The 27446-nt window shown below is 45.9% G+C and overlaps 1 protein-coding gene across 1 annotated transcript in view; it reads right to left on the minus strand.

The window, feature by feature from the left end:
* Positions 1–23818: 23818 nt before the first annotated feature.
* Positions 23819–27446, minus strand: part of ZNF496 (zinc finger protein 496) — a 32807-nt gene continuing 29179 nt past the window's right edge. The window contains exon 10 of the mRNA XM_026488595.4: positions 23819–27212. Within this exon, the coding sequence (XP_026344380.3) occupies positions 26440–27212 (773 nt within the window). The 3' untranslated portion in view covers positions 23819–26439. The remainder of the gene's footprint in view (positions 27213–27446) is intronic.

Below are 27446 nucleotides of genomic sequence, written 5' to 3' on the forward strand. Positions count from 1 at the left end.
TGGTCTGCAGTTTATTATTATTTTTTTATAATAATTTTTTTATTATGTTATGTTAGTCATCATGCAGTACATCCCTAGTTTTTGATGTAAAGTTCCATGATTCGTTACTTGCGCATAATACCCAGTACACCATGCAATACGTGCCCTCCTTAATACCCATCACCAGTCTATCCCATTCCCCCACCCCCCTCCCCTCTGAAGCTCTCAGTTTGTTTCCCAGAGTCCTTAGTCTCTCATGGTTCATTCCAGACCTGACAGCATTTCCAGTAGAAATGAAGCCCTTCAGAACTCTCTGGTTCTGGGACATGCGGTGTGTGTGTGTGGCGGGGGGGAATCAGCAGGGGGGTTCTGCTGATCTTCTGGGGAGGAGGCCCACCACACTGGGACTGATACAAGCTTGACAAGATGGGCAGCCACGGCAGAATGCAGCGGTGTGGGACTTGGATTAAGCAGTTAGGCAGCCAGTGTTGGGGCTGAGCTGCTTTATGTAGGCGGCTCTGTGTTTATGCTGAGGGGTGGGGGAGGGAAATGGCGCCAACCAGCTCCTTTGTCCTGGGAGAGGCTTCTCTGTTTGCTACTTCTAGGGATGCCTCCAAGAAGAGCAGTCTCCCTCCTGTGCATCCCAGCATTCTTCAGATTGCTGTTTCCATGCCCTTTGCCCTGGGATTGTTTACTGGCCTTCTTTCCAGGAGCAGAGTAGCACCCTCAGGGCTCTATCCTAGCCAAGGCCACTGACCTTTAAAATTCCAATCTTTTAAGTCCCACTTGTTGCAAGACTCACAAAAATCAGCCCCTCTCATTTTCCCAGCCAATGGCTTTGGGGAAATATTTGTCTTGTACAATCCCCTGTGTGCTCTGCTCTCTCTGGCCTTTCCCTGGACCTCAGCTCTCTCCTTTCCTCAGCACCTGCAATCCATTTCTCCCTCAAACCATGTCTCCACACTTCCTACCTTCTTTGGTGTGGCTTCTTCTCTTCTTTTAGTGGTGGAATTTGTTCTTTCAGTCTTCAGATTGATTTCTGGGGTATTCAGAGTGATTTGATAGTTATCTCCTTATGTTCAAGGGATGACATGAGCCTAGGGTATTCCTACTACATCACCATCTGACTTGAAAAACACCCATTAGTTCGTTCTTTATAATTAAGAGACTTGATTTCTATCTCTCTCTTTTTTATCTTTTGGCTCTTTTGTTTTGTTCCTTAAATTCCACATAGGAGTGAAATTATATGGTCTTTGTCTTTCTCTGACTTACTTCACTTGGCATCATCATCTCTAGCTCCATCCATGTCATTGCAAATGGCAAGATTTCACTTTTTTTGTGGCAGAATAATCTTTCATTGTATAGATATAGATATAGATATCACATCGTCCTTATCCATTCGTCAATAGATGGCCACTTAGGCTGCATCCACATCTTGGCTATTGTAGATAATGCTGCCCTAAACATAAGGGTGCATGTATCCTTTGAATGGGTGTTTTCGTAGTCTTTCATTAAATACCCAGTATTCCAATTGTTGAATCATAGGGTAGTCCTATTTTTAATTTTTTGAGGAAGCTCCATACTGTTTTCCAAGGGGCTGCACCAGGTTACATTCCCACCAACTGTGCACAAGTGTTCTTTTTTTTTTCAATCCAACCAACACCATCTGTTTCTTGTATTGTTGATTTTAGTTGTTTTGAAAGGTGTGATGTGATATCTCATTGTAGTTTTGATTTGTATTCCCATAAAGATAAGTGATGATGAATATCTTTTATGTGTCTGTTGTCCATCTTTGTATCTTCTTTGAAGGAATGTCTGTTCATGTCCTCTACCCATTTTTTAATTGGAATTTTTTGGTTTTGGGTGTTGAGTTGCATAAGTTCTTTATATATTTTGGATACTAACTTTTTATCAGAGAAAGAGGGTTGCTTTTTAAATATTTTATTTATTTATTTGAGAGCAAGCGAGCATGAGTGAGCACAACTGGGTGGGGGAGGGTGGGGGAGAGGTAGAGGGAAAAGCAGGCCCCACGCTGGGCAGGGATCTTGATGTGGGGCTCAATTCCAGGACCCTGAGATCACGACTTGAGTTGAAGACAAACACTTAACAGAGCCACACAGGTGCCCCTAACTTTTTATTTGCAAATATGTTCTCCCATTCAAAATTTCATTTGCAAATATATTCTTCCATTCCATTGTTTGTCTTTTAATTTTGTCGATTGTTTCCTTTGTTGTGCAGAAGCATTTTATTTTGATGAAATCCCAAAAGTTTATTTTTGCTTTTGTTTCCCTTGCCTCAGGAGACATACCTAGAAAAATGTTGCTACTGCTAATGTCACAGAAAGTACTGCCTGTGTTCTCTTCCAGGACTTTTGTGGTTTCAGTTCTCACATTTAGGTCTTAAATCCATTTTGAATTTATTTTTGTGCATGGTGTAAGAAAGTGGCCCAATTTCTTTCTTTTGCATATTGCTGTCCAGTTTTCCCAATACCATTTGTTGATGGAAAATTTTCCCATTCAATATTCTTTCCTGCTTTGTTGAAGTTTAATTGACCATATGATTGTGGGTTTATTGGTTTTTCCATTCTGTTCTATTGATCTATGTATCTATTTTTGTGCCAGTACCATAATGTCCTAATTACGACAACTTTGTAATAGAACTTGAAGTTCAGAATTGTGATGCCTCTGGCTTTGCTTTTCTTTTTGAAGATGGCTTTGGCTATTCTGGGTCTTTCATGATTCCGTATAAATTTTAGGATTGTTTGTTCTAGCTCTGTGAAAAATGCTCATGGTATTTTTTTTTTCTAATCATGAAGACATTTATTATGTCCATTCTAAATGCAATGCAATTTCATCCCTAGCCAATTTTCGCTTAATAGTATCCTGTTTCTTTTCTTCAAGGTCTTTCTTTCTTTCTTTTTTTTTTTTTTTTGGTTTCAGAATTAGACTTTAGTGATTCATCACTTACATTCAACACTCAGTATTCATCACAAGTGCCCTCTTCAATACCCATCACGTGTTTAACCCATCCCCCCACCCACCACCCCTCCATCAACCCTCAGTTTGTTCTTTATAACTAAGAGTTTTTATGGTTTGCCTCTCTCTCGGTTTTTATCTTATTTTTCTTTCCCTTCCCCTATGAATGCTGGTGGTTTTTTGATAGGGATTGTGCTAAATGTGTAGATTGCTTTGGGTAGTATAGACATTCTAGCAATATTTTTCTTCTGATCCTCAAACATGGAATTTTATTTTGTGTCATCTTTGTGTCATCTTCAACTTCTTTCATCAGTCCTTTATAGTTTTTAGAGTATAGGTCTTTCCCCTCTTTGGTTAGGTTTATTCCTACATATCTTATTATTTTTGGTATAATTGCAAATAAGATTATTTTCTTAATTTCTCTTTCTGCTGCTTCAGTATTGCTATATAGAAATGCAACAGAGTTCCCTACATTTATTTTATAACCTGTGACTTTACTGAATTTGTTCAGCAGTTCTAGCAGCGTTTTGGAGGAGTCTTTCAGATTTTCTATATATAGTGCCATGTCCTCTGCAAAGAGGGAAAATGTTACTTCTTCCTTACCAATCTGGGTGCCTTTTGTGTGTGGTTGCTGTGGCTAGGACTTCCAGAACTATGTTGAATAAAATTGGTAAGAGTGGATATCCTTGTTTTGTTCCCAATCGTAGATGGAAAACCCTTAATTTTTTTTATCTTTGAGTATAATATTAGCTGTGGGTTTTTCCATATATGGCGTATATTATGTTGATGTGTGTTGCCTCTAAACCTCCTTTGTTAGAGTTTTTATCATGAATGGATGCGATATTTTATCAAATGCTTTTTCTGTATCTATTGAAATGATCAGCTGATTCTTATTTTGAGATGTATCACATTGATTGATTTTTGAATATTTTAAATATTGAACTACCCTTGCATCCCTGGAAAATATCCTATCTGGTCGTGGTAAATAAATTTTTAAGTGTACTGCTGGAATCAGTTTGCTAATATTTTCTTGAAGATTTTTACATCATATTCATCAGAGATATTGGCCTGAGCTTTCTCTTCTCTTCTCTTCTTTCTCTTCTCTTCTCTTCTCTTCTCTTCTCTTCTCTTCTCTTCTCCCCCCCTCCCTTCCCTTCCCCTCCCTCCCCCTCCCCTCCCCTCCCCTTCCCCTCCCTTACCCTCCCCTCCCCTTCCTTCCCTTCCCTTCCCTTCTCTTCTCTTCTCTTCTCTTCTCTTCTCTTCTCTTCTCTTCTCTTCTCCCCCTCCCTTCTCCTCTCTCCCTTCCCTCCCCTTCCCTTCCCTTCCCTTCCCTCCCCTTCCCTTCCCTTCCCTTCCCTCCCCTCCCCTCCCCTCCCCTTCCTCCCCTCCCCTCCCCTCCCCTTCCTTCCCTCCCCTCCCCTCCCCTTCCTCCCCTCCCCTCCCCTCCCCTTCCTCCCCTTCCCCTTCTCTTCTCTTCTCTTCTCTTCTCTTCTCTTCTCTTCTCTTCTCTCCTATTCTTTTATTGTAGAAGTTTTGTTGTTGTTGTTGTTGTTGTTGTTGTTTTTTCCTGTTTTGGCAACAGGGTAATGATTTTGTAGAATGAATTTGGAAGCTTTCTTTTCTCTTCTACTTTTTGGATGGTTCAAAAATAGGTATCGACTCTTCTTTAAATGTTTGGTAGAATTTACCTGTGATGTCATCTGGCCCTGAACTTTTGTTTGTTGTTGACTGATTCAATTTCATTGCTGGTAATAGGTCTGTTCATTTTTTTAAATGTGTTCCTTATCAGTTTGTGTAGATAAAATGTTCCCAGAAATTTGTCCATTTATTTTAGTTTGTCTAATTTGTTAGTATCTAATATATTTTTTAACTTTTTAAAAAAATATTTTATTTATTTATTAACAGAGAGAGAGACAGCCAGCAAGAGAGGGAACACAAGCAGGGGAGTGGGAGAGGAAGAAGCAGGCTCACAGTGGAGGAGCCTGATGTGGGGCTCGATCCCATAACGCCAGGATCACGCCCTGAGCCGAAGGCAGACACTTAACCACTGTGCCACCCAGGCGCCCCAGTATCTAATATTTTTAAATATTCTCTTATTCATTATTTTCTGTGGTATTTTTTATTTCTCCTCTTTCATTCTTTGTTTGATTTATTTGAGTCATATTTATCATCTATCTATCTATCCATGTATCATTTATCTATCATCCTATCTATCATCTCTATCTCTGTTTTTTTTCTTTTTGATGAGTCTGGCTAAAGATTTATCAATTTTATTGATCTTTTCAAGGAAACAGCTCCTAGTTTCCTTGATCTGTATCTTTCTTTCTTTCTTTCTTTCTTTCTTTCTTTCTTTCTTTCTTTCATCTCTATTTCATTCATTTCTGTTTTAGTATTTATTATTTCTTTCCTTCTGGCTTTGGACTTTGTTGTTGTTTTCTCTTTTTTAAAATTTTTTTTCTCTAGTTCCTATAGGTGTACAAGTCAGATTGTTTGAGATTTTTCTTGTTTTTGAGGTACGCTTGTATTGCTATAATATTCCATTTGAAACAGCTTTTGTTGCAGCCCAGAGATTGGGATTATTGTCTGTTTATTTTTATATGTCTCCATGTATGTTTTTATTTCATTGAACCATTCACTATTTGTAGCACATTATTTTTTTTTTACTGATTTTTTAAAAGATTCTTTTTAAAGATTTTATTTTATTTTATTTTTTTTTTGAGAGAGGGAGAGCACACAAGCAAGGAGAAGGGCAGAGGCAGAGGGAGATGCAGACTTTCTGCTGAGCAGGGAGTGATGCAGGGCTCAATTCCAGGACCCTGAGATCATGACCTGAGCTGAAGGCAGATGTTAACTGACTGAGCCACCCAGGGGTCCCTAGTAGCACATTATTTAACCTCCATGTTTTTATGTTCTTTCCAGATTTTTTTTTTTTGCGGTTTATTTTCAGTTTCGTACTGTTGTGGTCTGAGAAGATACATGACATTATTTCAGTCTTTTTGAATTTATTGAGACTTGTGTTGTGGCATAACATGGGATCTATTCTGCAAAATGTTCCATGTACACTAGAAAAGAATGTATGTTCTGCTGTTTTGGGATGAAAATTTCTGAATATATCTATTAGGTCCATCTGGTTCAATATGTCATTCAAAGCCACTGTTTCCTTATTGGTTTTCTGTCCAGATGATTTATCCCAGCTTTCTTTTTGCTTTAATTTGCATGGCAAATGTTTTCCATCCCTTTACTTTCAATCTGCAGGTGTCTTTAGGTCTTAAATGAGTTTCTAGAATGCAGCGTATAGATCAGTCTTGTTTTTGTATCCATTCAGTAACCCTATGTTTTTGGTCGGAGCACTTAGTCCATTTCAATTCAAAGTAATTATTGGGGTGATGGGTAGTAAGGAGGGCACATACTGCATGGTGCACTGGGTGTTATACACAACTAATGAATCATCGAGCCTTACATCGGAAACCGGGGATGTACTGTATGGTGACTAACATAATATAATAAAAAATCATTAAAAAAAAACCAAAGTAATTATTGGTAAGTATTTACTTATTGTCATCTTGTTACTTGTTTTAGTTGTTTTTGTAGTTTTTCCTTCTCATTTCTTCTCTTGCTCTCTTCTCTTATAGTTTGCTTTCTTTTGTGATATGCTTGGATTTTTTTTCTCTTTATTTATTTATTTTTATATCTATCACAAGATTTTTGATTTTTGGTTATGATTAGGTTGATATATAACATTTTATGTATATAGCAGTCTATATTAAGTTGATAATCAATGTTTGAGCTCATTTTCAAAATACTAAATTTTTGCTCCCCCAACACATTTCATGCATATGATGGCATACTTTACATCCTTTTATTTTGTGAATTCCTTGACTAATTTTTTTAAAGATTTTTTTAAAGTAATATCTACACCCAACACAGGGCTCAAACTCATGACCTGAAGATCAAGAGTCATGTGCTGCACCAACTGAGGCAACCAGGTCTCCTTGACTATTTTTACAGATATAATCTGTTTATTGCTTTTGTGCTTTAACTTCTGTACTGGTTTTAAAGAGTTTAATCTACTACTTTTATTATATTTTTATTTACTCATGAATTTTTTTCCTTTATAAAATTTCATACTCCTGATATGACCTTTTCTTTTTTTTTTAATGTTTTTTTATTATGTTAGTCACCATACAGTACATCCCCGGTTTCCGATGTAAGGCTCGATGATTCATTAGTTGTGTATAACACCCAGTGCACCATGCAATACGTGCCCTCCTTACTACCCATCACCAGCCTATCCCATTCCCCCACCCTCCTCTCCTCTGAAGTCCTCAGTTTGTTTCTCAGAGTCCATAGTCCCTCATGCTTCATTCCCCCTTCTGATTACTCCCCTTTCTTTATCCCTTTCTTCCCCTACCAATCTTCCTAGTTTTTATGTTCCATAGATGAGAGAAATCATATGATAATTGTCTGATATCACCTTTTCTTTCCAAAGAATTCCCTTTAACATTTCTTGTAAGGCTGGTTTAGTGGTGATATGAATTCGTTTAACTTTTGTTTCTCTGGAAAATTCTTTATTTCTCCTTCTATTATGAATGGTGGCCTTGCTGAATAGAGTATTCTTGACTGCAGTTTGTTTGTTTGTTTTTTCCTTTTAGCATTTTGAATAAATCATACCATTAGTTTCTGGCCTGAAAAGTTTCTGCCAAAAAATCAGCCAATAGCTTGATGGGGTTTCCTTATATGTAGCTGTTTCTTTGCTGCTTTTAAAGTTCTCTTTATCTCTATTTTTTGCCGTCTTAATTACTATGTGTCCTGGTGAAGATCTCTTTGGGTGTATTTTGTTGGGCACCCTCTGTGCCTCCTGGATCTGGATGTCTGTTTCCTTCCCCAGATTAGGGACGTTTTCAGCCATTATTTCATCAGATAGATTTTTCTGCCCCATTTTCTCTTTCTTTTCCTTCTGGGATTTCTACAATGCAAATGTTACTACACTTGATGGTGTCACTGAGTCCCCTTGGCCTATTCTCATTTTTTATGGTGCTTTCTTTCTTTTTGCTGTTCAGTGTGATTGGTTTCCATTACTACTTTCCAGGCCACTGGTCCATTCTTCTGATTCCTTTTATTTATTCCCTGTAGTGTATTTCTAACACCAGTTATTGAGTTCTTCATTTCTGGTTCGTTCTTTTTAATATTTTCTATCTCTTTGTGGATGGTCTCACTGAGATCCTCTCCTCTTTTCTCACATCCAGTGAGTACCTTTATGGCCATTACTTGAATGCTCTATCAAGCATCATGCTTATCTCCATTTTTTCCCCTGTGATTTTGCCCTGTTCTTTCATTTGGGACATATTCCTCTGTCTCCTCATTTTGCCCAATTCTCTATTTCTATATATTAGGAAAGTACTGGTCTTATGAAGAAAAGGTCCTGTTGTGTCCTGTGGTGCAATGTCCCCTGTTCACCAGAACCAGGCGCTTCAAGGGTTTCTAGTTGAATGTGCCCTACTGTTGTGGTTGAGACGTGTTTGCTTTTACTCCAATCAGCTGCAGTGGCCCCCTTTTGCCTATTGTGTGTAGGGTTTGATCCTTGTGCTCTTTATGAGCCAATATGGGGCAACTTGGGCTTGTCATTGAATCAGACCAGATGCCTGCCCTCAGCCCCATTGTTGGATATGTGGGCACACCAAAGTGCAGGGTTCTCTCCATGCATTGTACCTTGAGAGACTTTTTACTGATGGGCAGGACCTGCAATCAGACTAGATGTCTGCCCCTAATATGTCTCTTGGTGTCTGTTGACCCCAAACAACAGGGCCCTTTTCATGTGCTATCCCTTTTGAGGTTGCTTGTTTTTTGTTTGTCTGTTTGTTTTTTGGTGGGGTGGGCTGGCAGTCAGATCAGATGTCTGTTCCCAACCCACCACTGGGGTTGTGATCAAACTGGCATATGTAGTTATCTTCCCTTCTGATGTGGGGCAGGATCTTGGGACCCCAGGACCATGACCTCAGCTGAAGGCAGATGCTTAACCGACTGAACCACCCAGGTGCCCCAAGTCTGCTGATTTTTAAAGTATCTGTAGTTAAGCCCCACTGATTTTCAAAGCCAAATATTACTGGGGCTTGTCTTCCCAGTGCAAGTCCTCTAGGTCTGGGGTGCCCGGTGTGGGTCTCTTCCTGTCCTTTCTCTGCATGTGTGGCATCCCTCCTCCTTGTGTTTAGTCTCACTGGGAGTTTGGTTCCTGACCATGTTTCCACCCCTTCTACCCTTCTAAATGTGACCTTCTATCTAGGATTCACTGTGGAGAGTATTCTGCCAGTCTTTAGGCCATTTTCTGGGTTAGTTGCACCAATGGGGCTGTTATTTAGGTGTATCCATAGGATAAAGTGAGCTTAGGATTCTCTTACTTTTTATCTTCCTGGATTCCCTGATTTTTTTTTTTTTTTTTTGACACGGGTTAACTCTTCTGGTAAAGTAGAAATGGAGCCAGATAAAATCCAGGTACAAACTAGAAAGTTAAATGCAGTGCGCAATGCCACCCATGGTTCTTTGATCTTTCTAGCTGACTGCCCTAAAGAATTGCTTCCTGGTTCAGGTTAATCCTCCTATTTGAATTCAGGATTTTGTTTACCATTACTGGAATTTTTGTCATTGTGTCCTCATTTGTCATTTGTGTCCTCTCTATAACTTCATGTTATAAAGACACTACCCAGCTAATGGTCCCTCAGCAATCTGAAGTGATTTCTAAGGCTTATGAGACCTAACATGAGGAAGATGTAGAAAGTCCAGGAGACGTTTGGCCTTCAGGGAACTTAATGATAAAGCCTTATCCTGCTCTGGCACTCTTATTGCTCAAACGTGGCATAAGGATCTTAAGGAAATCAATTTCTTCCTCCTGGGACATACCACACTGGGAAGGAGTCTTCCTGAAGAAGGCAGATCTGTCTTGCTTGATGGCTCGTCATCACTACCAGGCCAGGAGACAGCCTCATCAGACCAGGTACAAAAAAATCAGTGGTAAACTCCCAGTTCTGATTCAAGGTAAAGATAGACCTGACACACATTGCTGAGTTGTATTTGCAGGATCTAAACCCCTTTAAGCACTCAGGTACCAGAGCAACTAAAGCCAGAGAACTAATGATGCTGACCCTGGCTGGTCCCATGACTTTGACCTCGACATTCCCCCCAGTTTCATGCTGAATTCCCCACTGTGCAAACTTCTTCACGAATATGTATGTGCCCTTAGCTTTAAATTTCCCCACTTTTACTGTTCAGGGAGACGCTACTTTGAGAAATACCGTAGTGCTCTCCTTTCAAGGAAAACCCTTTCTTTTCCACTCTGGCTTGGCCGTGTCTTTTGTCTCCACACCTACCAAGAGATGAACCCAGTCTCAGGCAAGCAGTTGATCATTGATGCTTTCAGAGAAAGATGCAGATCAAAGGGGGGAAATGTGAAAAACTGACAAAACTAGAACCATTTTAAAATAGAGCCAAGTAGCCCCTGCAGAGAAACTGCCTTACCTGTCTTTGTATGAACTGGGAACAATAGCAATTGTTTTAAGCAATTGCTGGAGAAGTTGGGGGAGAATGGACATCCTAATCACAAGACTGTTGGTTGTGGAATTTCAAAGATAGAATCAGTGGTCTATCAGTGTAACTTAGCTTGTTAACACTTGTAGAAGACTTTGTGTTCCTTTCTCCAATTCTTGTAATTGTCCCCTTTCTTTTCCCCTTAAAAATTCCTTGCTTTTACCCTATAAGTGGGATGCGATTTGGGTTTCTTCCTGAATCTGTGCTCACAAAATTGCAATTTTTGATCCCAAAATATTCATTTGCTTCTCATTATGGCTCTTATTTTTAGGTTAACATCACACAGGTGTGGTACACTCATTACAATTAATGAGTCGTTATGATACATTCTTTTTTACCTGAAATCCATACTTTATTTAGACTTGCTTAGTTTTTCCCTAATGGGCTTTTTCTGGCCCAGGATCCCTCATGACATCTAGTCATCAGTATTGTCTCTCTCTTTGTCTTTTAGATACACATTTACCTAGACTCCCTCCTTCCAGGCCCTGTTGTTTTTGTGATTTCTCCCGTGGCCACCTCATCTGCTCTCAGGGCTTCCACTGTAGTGACAGGGCATGACCCCCAGTGTCTCCCCTACAGCCTGCAGCTTTCGCTAGTCTTCAGATATGCTTGTCCAGCTGCTCCTCCTTGTGGCTACCCTGAAACTCAGGAAGTGGCACACTGATCTTGGGCTGAAAGACTCGTTCCTCCTCAAGACGGCATCCTGTTCAAATCCAGAAGCTGAGAAGTTTTCTGAGCTTCTCTCCCACATATTTCTCAGACCTCTTTTCCTTTCTGCATTCCTCTTGCTGTAAATCTCCTAGCTGGTATCCCAGCTGTCCTCCCTCAATGGCCTTGAAACTTCCCTCCCCAAAATCTCTAGCACTTTCCCCATGACCCTGATCCCACTGCCACTCCTTTCGCTCCATGTTCAAATGGACTCTCAAGGTAAATGTCAGGATCTGGTGCCACCTGGCTTTGGTCCTCTCGCTATATGCTGCTCCCTTTTATTTATCTGCCACATCTCACTTCGGTTTTTTAAGATTTATTCATTTATTTATTTGGCAGAAAGAGGGAGCACAAGTGGGGGAGTGGCAGGCAGAGGGAGAAGCAGACCTCCTGCTGAGCAGGGAGCCGGATGGGGACTCGATCTCAGGACCCTGGGATCATGACCTGAGCTGAAGGTAGACGCTTAACCGACTGAGCCACCCAGGTGCCCTGAGAAGTAACTTTAAAAGTGCGATGTGGCGGGGTTACCCGAGTGGCTCAGTTGGTTAAGCGTCTACCTTCAGCTCAGGTCATGATCCCAGGGTCCTGAGATCGAGTCCCCGACCGGCTCCCTGCTCAGCAGGAGGTCTGCTTCTCCTCCTGCTTGTTCTGTCTCTCAAATAAATTAATAAAATCTTTAAAAAAATAAAGCCAGTTCTCATAGAAGCTTTCCTGTGGCCAGGGCACCAGAGTGCAAGATCACCTGCTCTGGGATCCCCAAACAGACCACGTTCAGCCACTCACTGCGGACAAAATCCAAAGGCAGAGAGACAAGCGGTGGTAAAACAAGAAAGGATTTTATTTCAGTGATTCCAACACAAGGAAGACAGTAGGCTAATGTTTCAAAGACGGTCTCCCAAATGCTGAAAATACTTCCAGGTTTATATAAGGAAAATGTGGGGCAAAGGTGGGTAGGTACACGCAGGTAGGCAGTGAAGGTCAAGCCATCATTGTCTTGCAGTCAGTCAGGGTGTGTTCTTGCTGGCTCAGGGCAGTCCTTATTTGGTTGAGGGGGTAGTTTTGGCGGATGATTTGCCCTTGGGGTCTTCCACCTGAGTCAAGAGAGGGGGGGTAATCTGAAGGGGGAATGAAGCACGAGAGACTATGGACTCTGAGAAACAACGTGAGGGCTTCAGAGGGGAGGGGGGTGGGGGAATGGGATAGACTGGTGATGGGTAGTAAGGAGGGCACGTATTGCATGGTGCACTGGGTGTTATACGCAGCTAATGAATCATCGAGCCTTACATCGGAAACCAGGGATATACTGTATGGTGACTAACATAATATAATAAAAAAACATTAAAAAAAAAAGAGAGAGAGAGACAAGCTGGAAAAAAGAACCCAACTAGAAAGTTTGAGGTCAAAATGGAGGTAGCCTAAGTCCACTTTCATCCCCTGACCCCACAGAGTAAGAGAAACTTCCCTGATATATTCTCTCAATATTGCTGATCTGTCACCCTACCATGGCAGTAATTTAAAAGTTATTTGGCAATTTGTTATCCGATACCTGAGACTGCAACTGCTGGCTCAGCATGCTAGGAATGCCCAGACTACCGAGACGGGCTGCCTGAATTGGAGTCTTGGGTTGGCTGTGTCTCCTCAGCCCATTTCTTAACCATTGTGCCTCACCTGTGAAACGAGGGACTACTTGTGCTTGCGCTGCAGGACGATCACGCAGATGATTCAAGTTAGCACGTTGAAAGGTCTTCCAAGCTCTTCTAGTTGACATGAAGCCGTTGCCAGGAGAAGTAAATACACAAGTTTCTTCCAGGTCATAGGATGGTTCCTGAACTTCTTTTTCTGCTTCTCAGTTCATCAACCAAAGGGAGGGGCATATTGCAGTTTAGATAAAGTCTTGCATAATGCAGGTAGCTTTCCCTTCCTAGCTCCAATGACCCTGACCTAGGGCGGAGCTCAGGTTTTGGGTTTTGCAGACACGCCTGCACCTCTGTCTACCCAGGCCGGGAGGCTGTTACTGAGCACACCTCTGAGGCTCAGAGTGGTTATAAGTCCCAGAAAATCACTTAGAACCATCAAAAAGTAGTGGGACCAGAATCCAGTCAGGTCTCCTTCTTAGGTCTCTCCACTACACTCATGTGTCCTTCTGGAAAACAGATAAAGACAGAGCCTGGGGAGGGGCAGGAGATTAGGGGTGGAAGAACTGCATACCTTCAAGATATCTGTGGTCAGTGTTTCCAGGGCTCACGCTGGAGGTTTGATCTGATTATCAAGACAAAAGGTGCACTGGAATACAAGATACCCAGAAATGGGCACTACCACCCAGCTTCTGCTGTAGCCCTGAAAGCAATGCTCTGGATTTCCAAAAAGAGCTACCACTCTGAGCAGAGAGTAGATGACACCCAGGAGTTGACGTCCATCTGTCAGCACACAGCAGCCAAGCCAAGGGGTCCTGGCCTTTTATAAGTTCCTCATTGCCTGGCCAGCTGCTGAGGTGCAAAGTTGAGGGATAGGCAATGAGGACAGCTCCTAAGTCTTCCAGGTAAAATCAATCCTCTCTTCCCACAGTCTCCCCTCACCTCATTTCAAAGCACATTGAGGTCTTCTGATTAGAAATTATCTTTCTTCCATCTCTGGATTTATCATGACTACACCCTTACTATCCACACCCTGTGACCTGGGCACTGACCTTCCTGGAGGAAACTCCCCAGCCAGAGAAGCCCCCGACCCTCCTCCCCCTGCTCTCTCCAGGAGGACCTTCCCCCAGGCTGAGGGGGATGAGCTCAGATTGGGGAAGTAGCAGGTTGTCTGGCTTCAGACAAGCATTTGTCTTAGACTTCTCCTTCCCAAGCGCCCATGGATGTAGGAAAGAACATTAGGGTTTGAAGCCGACAGGCAAGAAAGAGTTCTTGAGACATTTTTGGTGCAAAAAGGTGATATATTAAAGCACGGGGACAGGACCCGTGGGCAGAAAGAACTGCAATGGGGTCATGAGGAATGGCCCATTATATACCCTCAAGTTGGAAGGGGGTTAGGGATAGTGTAAGTCTCTAAGGAATTTTGGAAGCAAGGTTTTCAGGACCTTGAGGAGGCTAGTTATTGTTGGGAAAGGGTAATTTATTACCCTCTAATAAAACCTTAGTCATGAGACCCTTCAGATGTATATTGGTGGGGCATATGCTTGGGGAGTGATTGCCAAAACGTATTTTGGGGGGTTTAGAGATAAAGGAGGTTTCCAAAGGAATTTTTATATGTTAAAGTAGACTTACAGGATCCTGCTGGGGCGTTTTGGGCTAGGACTCCCTTTTGCCCTTAGCAAAGTATTAACATTGAGGCAATCTAGTCCCTAGAGGAATGTCACTCTGCCTGTTTCAAGGACTTGTCAGTGGGCTCTAGGTAGTAAGGAAATTTAATAATTTTTCTTCTGCCTTTGTTTCCCACATCATCCATGAAAATGCAGAAAAGCAATTTTCTTTCCTCTGCCTCTTAAAACCTAGCTCAATATCTCACCTCCACCAAAAAATAGTGACAAAAATCATGTGTTGCATGTTCTCAGACTGTCCAGCCTAGCAGGAGAGAACTGCATCTATTACATTTATTACCCCTCCAGGGGACTCCCTGGGGTGGGGTGGAAGCAGTGGTAACACACCCAGCACCTTGCTCAACACGGGTAAGGCACTTTGCCGCCCACGCACGGGGGACATCAGGATTAGCAGAATAATGGAAATCCCACACAGGTGCAATTCACGGGAAGCACTGAAGGGCATCAGGACACGCCACCCCAAAATATGCCACTGTGGGGTAAGCACAATTTTGAGGTAAAGACATTTGAGTTCCTGGAATTCCTTATTTGCCTAAAAGCAGTGCCTCCCAAATGAACTGATAACCGAAATCCCCTCCCCTCCTGGGAGCTTCACCAAAAGTCAATAAAAGATTGACTTTTGTCACAGGAAAGGAGACTAGAAGTGAGCACCACACCCACACAGACTTTGTTATAAACTATAGTACCTCCCATCTGTTCTCCTAAGGGCCCTGTCTTTCAATAAAGTCCTTTGTATTTCCATAAGTACCCCTTCTCCCCACCCTTCTAAGAGTCATATGTTCTCTCCTCTGGCCGTCTCCACCACCACCACCTGTTAAGGTGGTATATAAGCCCCAAACTCTAACCACCAACTTGAATCACATTTCTCTATGAATTTCTGTCTACACATGCATAAAAATCTATCTTCTATCTTGCTTATCTATCTTTTGCCAGTTTAATTTGGAGGTTCCCAATTAATGAATAGAAGAGGGTAGAGAAAGAATTTTTACTCCCCAGCATTGCTTAGTGAAAACCAGCTGAGACCATGCACAGAAACCGGGCTTTGAAATGTGGAGGTGCGACAGGAAATTGGAACCAGACAGGACAGGCTAGTACAGATGACCATGGACCCAGAGCAGGTGCCAGCCCTGGGTGAGGGAAGTGGAGCTTCAAGAATAGATGTCCCAGCTGCAAGCCACAGAGGTGCTCTGAAGCTGGGGAACCTGCTGCAAGAGATGTGAAGAACAAAGGCAAAAGAAATGCAGATGAAATTAAATTTCTTTACAATTTGCAGCCCATTGACCAGTACTTGAGACAGGCAGAGTATGGCATTCCTCCAGGAACTCACAACTGCCTTCCTATTAATGCTTTGCTGGAGGCAAAGGGCAACCCTAGCTTGACAATAGCCAGGATTCCAGGATCCTGTGAGGCTTCTTTAACATATGAAAGTCCTTTTGGTAGCAAGGTTTCCAGGATCCTGAGAGGGGCTAAGTATTGTTAGGAAAGGTCATTTATTACTGTCTAATAAAACCTGAGTTATGAGACCCTTCAGATATGTATCAGTGAAGGATGCTTGGGGGATGATTGCCAACATGTATCTTGGAGGGCTAGAGATCTAAAGGAAGTTTCCAAAGGGATTTATTTATTTATTTATTTATTTATTTATTTATTTATTTAAGATTTTATTTATTTGACAGAGAGAGACAGCCAGAGAGAGAGGGAACACAAGCAGGGGGAGTGGCAGAGGAAGAAGCAGGCTCCCAGCAAAGCAGGGAGCCTGATGCGTGACTCGATCCCAGGACCCTAGGATCAGGTCCTGAGCCGAAGGCAGACGTTTAACTACTGAGCCACCCAGGCACCCCTTCCAAAGGGATTTCTTTTCTTTCTTTCTTTTTTTTAAAATAATTTTTATTTTGTTATATTAGTCACCATACAGTACATCCCCAGTTTTTGATGCAATGTTCCATGAGTCATTATTTGAGTATAATTCCAAAGGTATTTCTGTATGTTAAAGTAGACTTACAGGATCCTGGAGTGGGGGTTGGTGGGGTTCAGGCTGAGATTGCCTTTTGCCCTTAGCAAAGTATCAACATTGACGCAGTTGAGTCCCTAGAAGAATGTCACTCTGCCTGTTTCAAGGACTTGTCAATGGGCTGTAGGTAGTGAGGAAATTTAATAATTGTTCTTCTGCCTTTTATTCCCTTATCACCCCTCCCCATGTTGAGTTTTGCTCAGCTTGTGAAAGGCACATTCATAGTCAAGGCAATTTAATCTCAGGATGTTAGATGAGGGTGGGCAGCATGGAGTTTCAACCTTGCCACTCAGAGTAGAAACAATGGTTGAGCCTAGAGTTGGGAGAGAGGTCCCTGGTTTGGAGCACAGCAGCCTCTGAATGGAAGAAAACAGGCCACCACAATATTCTTCTCGGGCTACCTTCCTGCTTCTCTAGTAGGTGGGCTTGGATAAGCTCCTGAGCAGGGAGATGCAGAATAGGAGGCATCAGGATGAGGGGCAGCTGATGGCAGTAGGTGCGCAGGAAGGAAGGGAAGGAAGAAAACAGATTCATGGGGACTCTGTCTTCTAACCATCAACTTGAGGCAGTGTTATACAAGTTTTGGAAGAGAGGAAAGGGCAGGTGTTTATGTAGGCTTCTGGGTGGACACCCAAGTATGGAGCAGGGTAGGTGGTCAGGGGCACCGGCTTCTGGAGCCCAGAGGTCAGGTGCACAGCAGGGGACATCATGTCCACCTGTCCACTGTAGGCTGCCTCGAGTACTGCCCAAGCCATGGCATGGGTGCCTTCGGGGAGCCAGGGATGCCCTGGGCCTGTCCAGAACCCTCTTGAGAGAAACCAAGGAGGCCTTTCTGACAGCCAGGGCAGGGTCAATTTCACCGACGTAGCATGTCAGAACCTTAGTGAAGGTTCATCTCACATCCAAAGGTCTTCTTCCTGGCTCCCAATTATTTACCCTCTTGAAGTTCAGTCATTCTTTGAAAAGTCACATCCTAAGAAGCCCCTGTAGATTGTGCAGAGATTATAATATATAATATAAACATACAATTCCTCCCACCCCCTTCTTATTCCCTAAATGGGGGAGCAAAGTCAGCAAGGAAGGGGAATGGCAGGACTGTGGCAACAGTTGGGACTGGTGAGTGGGACTGGGGGTGTCCAGAGCTGTGTATAGGCCTGACCCATGGCTTCCCCTGGCCTTGCCTAGGATTGGCTCTGGCTGACCCCATCATGACAATGCCCAGGACACTCAAGGGACTCTGAGAATTTCAGCATGAATTGAGAGGCTTGAAACAGAGTTCTGTCTTGACCAGACCTAAATTTACTTTCATGATGAAGAGTCAACTGTAGGCCTGGCCAGCCATTAACCTGGTCACAGGGCTTATTCGGAACCCATGTTTTTAACTCACTCAAGACTTCTTGTCACCAGCTACCTGAAAAAGTGAGGATTTTGCGTTTGTGGTACAGAGCTGGTCACCTAGAGAAGTGGGAATCTAAGTGTGATGGTTGATTGTATGTGTCAATGTGGTGGGGCCATGGTGGACAGATATTTGGTCAAAAATTTTTTGGATGTTTCTGGGAAGGTGTTCTTGGATGAGATTAACATTTAAATCAGTAGGCGTTGAATAAAGCAGATTGCTCTCCTCAGTGTGGGTGGGCCTCCATCAGACGAAGGCTGCTATGGACTGAATGTTTGCATCCTCCCCAAATTTATATGTTGAAACCCAATCCTCAGTGTCATGCTATGAGGAAGTGGAGCCTCGGGAGGTGATTACGTTATGAGCCTCTGATGGGATTAGTGCCCCCGCTACGGAGATCCAGAGAGCTCCCTCACCCCTTCCACCATAAGGACACAGCAAGATGTCTGCTTATGAACTAGGAAGTGGGTTCTTGTCAGACACCGGATCTGCTGGAGCCTCCCTCTTGGACTTCCCAAGCTCTGTAACTGTGAGCAGTGTTTACGAAACATTGTTTTCCCACCCGGTCTCTGGCACGTTTGTTATTGCAGCCCAAACTAAGACAAAAGCCTTACTAGAAGCCTGACCTTTCCCAAGAAAGAAGGAATTCTGCAAGCAGACTGCCTTTAGACTATAATTGCAAGTCTCCCTGAGTGTCCAGCCAGCCAGTGCCCCTGTAGATTTTAGATTTGCCAGCCCCACACTCATGTGTGCAATTTCTGTAAAATAAATGCCTTTCTATATATGTATATGTACACATCCTGTATTGGTGCCATTTCTGTGGAAAATGCTGATACTGTTAAAATTTTTTATTTTTATTTTTTATTTTCTAAAGATTTTATTTATTTATTTGAGAGCGAGAGATAGAGATAGTGAGAGAGAGCAAGAGCAGGGAGGAGAGCGAGAAGCAGGTTCCCTGACGGGAGCTTCACACAGCCTGACACAGGGCTTGATGCCAGGTCCCTGGGATCAGACCTGAGCCGAAGGCAGACGCTTAACAACTGAGCCACCCAGGCGCCCCATCCCTTGATCTTTAATAATGTGCTCTGTACTTGGGTTGTGCTGGTCTTCTGTTTCCAAGGGTTTTGTGGGTAAATTGTGATTACAAATGTGTTGGAAGACTGGTTTCCTGGGAGTAGGAAACTGAGTCAAATAGACATACTTTGGCCTAAATTATGTCATGTCCTACGAACCTCTCTACCTGATTTGCTCCAAAATGAGGGGCTAGACGAGGCATTTGGGGTAGAGGGGCCAGCCTTTCCTGTGACTCTGCTGTGTTGTTGACAGCTTCGTGCCATGTGGCATCCGGAAGAATCCACATGGACAGCAACAAGGAGCTGGCCTCTGGGAAAGCACCCTAGTTGTCCTAAATGCTTAGTGAATGCAGCAAAGTGAGTAAATGTGCTCGCCCAAGGCATTTCTCTTCTTTAGGCCCATGAAGAATTTGCAAATATGCACCTGGGCTGCAAACCCTCTAAGAAGAGGCATGGAGGGGTCACATTTCTAAAACCCAAGGAGATGGGAGTTTCCACAGCTGTGAACTGGAGGAAGCATGACTGGGTCCCTGCTGTCAAAGACCAGGTGTCTGTTTCCAGCACCCACTTCTAACGAGTAGAATGCAAAGTGTACCACAAACTGAGGAAGGTAATTGTGGATGGGAACTGCCGCATTCCCCCGTGACCCCAGGAGGCGTCTGTCTGGAGCAAGAGACAGCTCCCTGTTTGCTTTCTAGTGTTTGACGCCCTCCTACTGCCATTTACGCTCCTTTACATCTAGGAGTCTCCTCAGACGGGTAGACACAGGCATTCCCTCTTGTAGAGACAAAGGGGGTGGAGGCAGAGAAATACCTTCTCTAAAATCAGACGGTATTAAACCCAATCACCTTCAACTGTTTACCACACCAGGCCTACTCCTTGAGTATGATGTATTTCTCGAAAAATTCTCTTTTAGGAGCTGTCTCTGGTTACAAGTGTTCAGGATCTGAAGGGCTGATGTGTGAGAACATTCACCTGCATGCATTCCTTTCCATGGTGATGTAGTTTTTTAGGGGTGGTGTTGGTGTTTTGGTGGGGTCCAGAGCCAACGGCCAAGAAAGAATTCTTGAGACAAGCTTTGGTGCAAAAAGGTGGTTTTGTTAAAGCATGGGGACAGGACTTGTAGGCAGAAAAAGCCGCTGCCCCGGAATTGTGAGGGGCAACGGATTATATACCTCGGGGTTGGCGGCAGTACAATAAGGGAAGCTGCAAAAGGCCTTTCATACGCTAAAGACTCACAGGGTGTTGGGGGAAGGTCCTGCCCATCTCAAGTACTTGTCAATGAACAGCAGGTTAGAACGACATCTACATTTCCTTCTGCCTTTGTTTCCCACATCAATGGGGCTGATATTCTGGCCTCTCCAGTGCCAGCCACCTCGGCATGCATAGGGTGCCCGGGATGGGGGGGGCAGTGGCATCTGTCAATACAAAGTCATTTCCTTAAGGAGGAGCCCATCATTTTTGACTAAAGTCCCCAGAGCAAAGGCCACCTTGTTGTTTTCCTAGTATATGATTGTGTGATTCCCTTAGCTGCTTGAAACTGCAAAGGATCAAAAGTACTAGTGAGTACTAATACAGCCAGCGAAAGTGTCTGTCCAGCATGCGGTTCTCTTCAGGCTTCCAGCTCCAGGGGCTTCTGGGAACAGCAGCATTTCCATGAAGCCAGCAAGCGGGCATCCGTAAGTGGACAAGGGCAGGCAGGAGGCCGCCAGCATGGGGGACAGGACAGGAGCAGGATGGGGAGCACTCTGAGGAGTCCTCTCCGAAGGAGGCTCTGTAAGGCACCTCCCTGAGACAGTGGGGCATAATCATGAATATACCTGGTCTCTGAGCCTGGTTCCTAGCACAGAACTTCAAAAACCCTGCACATATCCAGAGACGTATAAATGTCTTTGTTATGCTGATGGATGCTTTGTGCTGGGGCGGAGATGTAGCTTCAGGATGGGCCTGTTCACCAGGAACACCAAGCTCTTGATGAAGGTCTAGGGTCTTGGGGCCAAACCCAGCTCTGGGGCGGGGAGGAGGGGGGCTGGTGCTGGAGATGGCGTCAGTCACACGGAGCACGGTAATGAAATCCCGACAAGACCTCTGGACGCTCAGCTGAGGGGAGCTTTCTGACCATGAACAAAGTGTTGTGCTGGGAGGCGATGCACCCTGACTCCACAGAGAAAGGGCACAGAGCTCTGCATTCTGACCTTCCCTGTGCAACCCTTCCATGTGGCTGGTCCTCCGTTGTATCCTTTATAATGAAAACTAACCGTAAGGACAGTGCTCTCAGTGAGTTCAGTGGAAGATGAGGGGTCAGTGGAGCCCCATCTGCAGCCAGCCCAGAAGTGTGAGTGGCCCCTGAGACTTGTGGCTGACACCTGAAGTGGGGACAGTCTTGTGCAGGATTTTGCCCTTTAACCTGTGGGATCTGATGTTAACCCCAGATAGTCAGAGTCAGGATAGAATTGATTTGTTGGACACTTATTTGGTGTCAAAGAATTGTCATCAGGACAGTGAGTGGCAGGCTCTCCTGGGCACCTGGATGAGCTGGTTTCCAAGCCTCTCTTTCAGTTTCTAGAGGGCAGAAACAATGGGGTACAACCTTATATAGCACACATGAAATCCCATTTTGTTAACACGGAGCTGATGACATAAACAGATGAACACATGGGGGTCCCTGCCTTTGGTGAGAAGCTGTGGAGAACGTTTTGAGAAGATGCACCATGTGCCCTCTTCCCAGCTACAACGTGGGTCTGTGCTCACCTTCTCTGAGCCCCAAGACTGCCTACCTGCCCAACAGCTTTCCATAGGACAGGGAGCGGGAGCGTCACCAATAGCAGCTACATGAAAATCTCCACAGGGACTGGAGACTGCCTTCGAGATGCTGCCCCCAACCCCTGCACAGCCGTCCAGGTGGCTGTATTTGCTGGAACACCTGGTCTGCTGCTATGAATTTGGTGAGTGCACATCCAGACTTTTGGCTTCTTGAGTGCAGATTAAAGGAAGTTGGTACTGATCTTGACCACAGAATATCATCCTAACACCAGCCAGGCCATTTTAGAAAAATATGAGTAGCCAAAAGGGAGACAATATAAATATGGTCCAGCCACCCTCCATCCCCATCTCCCATCCCTACCCCCTCCTGCCCACAACTGGAGGAGTCCGTGTTTGCTGGTATGATTTCCACCTGAGTTTATATACTTTCCCACTGCAGCTCATCTTCTGCAGAAACACTCAGGGAAAACACTTAAAACTATCCAGAATCTCATTTCTGAATTTACCTTCACAGAGGACTGTAGGCAGGTCCTGTCTCAGAGCCATGCTTTCAAAGAGCTCCATCTTAATTTGGGTGGGACCAATTTGCCCGAAGTACAAGCTGTGTCTTTCTGACCTGCTGTGTTTTTTGAGCAGGTGTCCCCGTCCCCCCATATTTTGACAAAATGGGAGCAAGTCCTGTATAAATACCTAGTTGTTTTTTAAGCAGTAGAAGAAAAAAAGGACAATCCCTTGCCAATTGCTTGTGTGGCTTACCATCCTTTGTCTTGCAGAGGTTACCAGCCTGCCTGTGAGATCCTCGGCTATAGCTACAATGTTGGAGGTAGGCCACTGGCCCTTCACACTTGTGTGTTCCTGAGGAATCTGCTTTCCCATCTCTTCTGCAGAGAATTCTACATCTTATGTGGAATTTCTACAGCTTCAATGTACTGTGGTGATTATATGCACATTAATCATGGTGCCCTGGTTGTAGACTATGATTTCCAGAGGGAATCAAGTTCTCAATGGGTGCTGGATGGTCAAAGCAGGTAGGGATGGACCCCCAGGGCTCTGCCCTTAATGAACTCATGATCTCTAATAACTAGCTTCTGGATGCCCTGCGTGTGGGGTGGGGCTGTCTTCCTCCGACTCACTGCTCCTTTCCTGTCCAGCCTGCCTTCTTGACCCCTTTTCTTAACTTGTACCCTTGTTGCATGGAACACTGGGGGGCACTGACCTTCATTTTTTTTTGGTAAGACTTATTTATTTTAGAAAGAGCATGTGAGCAGGGCGGGGTGGTATGGGGAGGCAGAGGGATAGGGAGAATCCTCAAGCCAACTACCCTCTGAGCATGGAGCCCAAGAGGGCTCCATCCCAGGACCCCGAGATCATGACCTGAGCCGAAATCGAGTCAGCAGCCTAACTGACTGAGCCACCCAGGTGCCCCGACAGTATCAACTTTTGTTGCTTGTAGAAAATGTGCCTAGCCTTGTTTGATAGGATTGGGGACCATCAATTTCCCTACATTCCACTGCAAGCAGAAGAGCTTGTGCCTGGTCCAAATTCTGTTTTTGGCGGTGGAGGGAAACCGTCTCCGAGGAGAGCAACTTGGACCAGTCCCCAAGTCTAGAGCAGATATGGACTTGCACCTTCTCTTCCATCTCTATCATGGTGTGACTTAGGAACGGCAAGAGACCCTCCTGCCACTGGTCTCAGCTTTGTTTTGCCCAGGTGGGACAAGAGTTCAGGAGACAGAGGATATGCTGAACCCTGGCCAGTCTTGGGTTAAACGGCTATGGTGTGACCAGGTGTGTAGCCTACGCCTGGGGTAGGGAAACCGTTCCTTCCTCTCTCCTCTAGAGACAGGTCAGATCGGGCGACTGAAGCTGAGACCTTTCACAAGGCGATGTCTGATGTCCAGAAGGGCCATCTTCAATATCCTCGCACCTCAAGCTCTCCAGCTGACCATCTCTCTCAGGCTGTGCTTTTACTTTTTTTTTTTTTTAAATAAAATTAAAAGTCTAACACGAGTATTAATTCAGTGAGTTTTTATTATGCACCTGTTAAGTTTGTGGGCACAATACCAAGGGATCAGAGGAATAGGGAGGGCAGATGCTTCTCAGATGTGCGGTCTTTGAACCTCATGGCAAGGCAGACACCTCACCTGCCTGCCCAGCGCCCACAGAGGGAGGGAGGAACCAAGTGGGCCAGCTCTCCTATCTGGAGCTTTCCCCAGCGCAGGTAGCCCCAGCTTCTCTTGCATGGCATGAACCTGGGATCTGACCTACATCACCCAGGACAGTTTCCAGGGGCAATGTCATCTCCCGGCTTCCTGGGCGCCTTGGTCAGCTTTGGGTCAGTGAACGCAAGGTGGCCTCACAGTATTTGATGGGCACTCAAGAAATGTAGCCTCCTTGTCGGTGTCGGTTCTGTTACATTCCATTTGTTTCTTATTTAGGACCCAATTTTACACATAAAATATACACCAGTGAGTTGAACAACGCTTTTAGACAAGTTTCTGAAGTGGGTGGGTGGATACACTCACCACTGACGGAAACTTTGGGCAAGAGCTTGGTGGATGGGATGAATGCGTGGAGTCTGGCTTCTCTATTTGGAATTTTCTACTCTCTTAGCCTTTAAAGATTTTTTGCGTTCTCTCTCCCCTTTTCCTGGCAGGTCAATACAAGAGGCAAACTGTTGAGAAACGAAGAGCCCCCAGTAGTTTATTTTTTGTTGAAGGTATGACCAAATGTTTTTATTGCATTTACTGTCCCTGGGTAGGTGGACGCGTCTACACGAGAACAGAGCTCAACTATGGGACCTTGTAACCTTCACCGGCGTCTCGATGTGGCAATGAAGTGTCACCCGACAAGGAGCAGCTGCTGGCTGGGTGCCCGGACATATAAATTACACAGAACACCTGCCTGGGTGCTGCTGGATTCTACAGCTGGCCACAACTACTCATCAGTCCCCGTGCTTCCCAGTCACTGCTTTCTTCCAGAACAGAGCCCAGTTACCAACGGTCACTCCCAGTCCACAGTCACGGGCTGCAGACTTTCAAGGCTCTCGTGCATTGGACACCCGCCCTGGGAACAGAAGCTTGGGTCTGAATCCTGCTTCCGCTGGAAGTAAGCAAGCTAGTTTGTACTGACTGTTCCATGAACTGGGAATGACAACAGCACTGCGGGACTCTCTGGTGTTGTGGGTTGAACTGTGTCCAACCCCACAACTTGTAGGTTTAAGTCCTAACCCCGGTATGTCAGTGTGACTTTACTTGGAAATAAAGCCATGGCGGATGTAATCAGTTAAGATGGGAACATACAGGAGTTGGAAGGGTAGGTCTTAGATATGGGTGGTGTCCTTGTAACAGAGGCAATGTGGTCACAGACACAGACACAGAACACCGTGTGAAGATAAGCAGTACATGGATGGGGTGACGCTTCCCCAAGTCATGGCCTATCAACTGCCAGTAACCACCTGCCAGAGGAGACGCGGGACACATAACCGCCCTCTCGCGGACCCAACCCTGCAGACACCTCCATCTTGGACTCTGCCTCCAGAACTCAGATGCTGTGTGCGTTGTTGTAAGCCGTCCTGTTTCTACAGCAGCCCTAGTGAACAAACAGGATGGGGCAGGCTGAGTTAATGCTCACGGGAGGTCGTGTCCCCTGCCCACCTCACCCAGACAACACTGTGGGCTGAGCTCCGCACTCCTAGACGCGGCGGGGCAGGATGGGGCATCTAAGTGCCTTTCAAAAGATGATGACCACACTCCCACTGCACCAGCATTTATCAAGGGCCTCCCAGAGTACAGAGAACAACGTTTTGGGGAGGGCGCGCAACAGTGTAAAACGTGGGCTTTGCCTTCAATGAGCTCACATTGCCTAATAATCAGACACCATCACTAATGAAAGGGTGGGACCGTTTCCCTGTGCAGGCAGCTGTCTAGCCCCCACCGAGGCTCCTCTAACAGTGGACTGATCCTATGGGCCAGACGATGATGGGGACAGGACATGGCTGGGGGTGCTTGGCCCTGCCCCCCCACCAGGTGACACTGGCCCGACAGCCTTCCTCCCAGCCCACAACCCTCCCCCCCCCCCAGCTTCTTGCTGTCACACAGAAGTGCTGTTACTCCCAGACCTCAGGATGGGGGAAGGGAGGATGTGGGACAGGGATTTAAGACTGCATTTAAGACCGGTTGGCAAGGGACACCCCCCCCCCTGGAGGGTCACCATGGTGGGGAGCAGCCCAGTCCCTCCTGCCTGGAGAGCTGTGCAGGGGGCCTCCCTAAGACCTGGAAAGAGGAAGAGTCAAAGCCAGCGGAGAGAAGCCCTCCCTGCTTTTTGGCACAGCGGAGACAGAACAAAAGCTCAACGGGCCACTATCTCGTTTCTACCTGAGAGCAAAGGGCAGAAGGACGTGACTCTGTCCTGGGCAGGAGGGGGGGGGGGGAGGAGGGGGGTGCCTGGCGGGGCGGGGGGGGTGTGTGGGAACAGTCAGTACCGCGGGCTCGCCCTGCCCCTGGGTCGGGGGGAGGAAGAGGGATGGGAAGGGGGACCGGACAGGACGCTGCCCTGCCTGGAGGGGTTGCCCCCGCGCGGGGAAGGGGTGGGGAATGTGCCCCGCTCCCGGACGTGCCGCCCCCCCTGCAGGCCCCCTCAGTAGGAGTTCAGAGCCTGCTTGGAGCGGCGCTTCATGTGCAGACGCTGGTGGCGGAGGAGGTCACAGTTTTGCGAGAAGCTTTTGACGCAGTACCGGCACTGGAAGGGCCGCGCCTTGTCCTTGCAGTGCACGCTGGTGCGGTGGCGCGCCAGGTGGTCAGGCCGCTGGAACGCCTTGCCGCACTCGCAGCACTGGAAGCTGAGCTCGGCCGAGCCGTCGGGCAGCAGGGCGCCGGGACCCCCGCCCACGGGACCCGCGCCCGCCGCGGCCTCGGGCTCGCGCTTCTGCAGAGGCCCCAGTCTGCTGGTCTGCAGGTGAATGCGCCTGTGCGACAGCAGGTGTGAGTTCAGGCGGAAGCTCTTCCCGCAGGCGCCGCAGCGGTACGGCTTCTGGGCCTCGTGGCTCTCGAGGTGCCCGTCCAGGTCCTCGCTGTCGCTGAACAGCTCCCCGCACACCGAGCACTCGTGCGGCTTCTCCTGCTCCCTGCGGCTGCGCAGATGCCGGATGAAGTTGACCCTCCAGCGGAAGATTTTACCGCAGTTCGGGCAAATGTAAGACTTCTTCGAAGACGACGTTTGCACCTCGCCCCCGGCCTCGGCGCCACTCCGGTGGGAGGTGGGCAGGCTGCGCGGCTTCTCCGTGGGGCTCCGCGGCTCATCCGCGCAGTAGGGGCCGAGCTGGGAGTCCTCGTCCCCAGAGCTGGACAGGACGATCTCGATGGTCACCTCCTCATCCAGGCCATTCTCTGGGGCCAGCGCGTCACCTCCGGCTACGGGAAAGCCACAAGGAGGGTCAGCGGTGCTGCGCGTGCCACACCCCCGCACCTATAAACCCGACCCAGGAAGGCTCGGCTTGATTCTTCCCCCCTAAGCCCGAATCCCAGTCCTTATTTTTCCTCTCTAGGCACTGAGACCGCTACAAGCTCTAACGACTTTGTGTCTATCGGTGTCAAGTCCTGGCCGTGCACACATCAGTCAGCACCGCCCTACTTAACCAGGCCTAG

This window comes from Ursus arctos, unplaced genomic scaffold (assembly GCF_023065955.2).
Source record: "Ursus arctos isolate Adak ecotype North America unplaced genomic scaffold, UrsArc2.0 scaffold_5, whole genome shotgun sequence".
NCBI lineage: Eukaryota > Metazoa > Chordata > Mammalia > Carnivora > Ursidae > Ursus > Ursus arctos.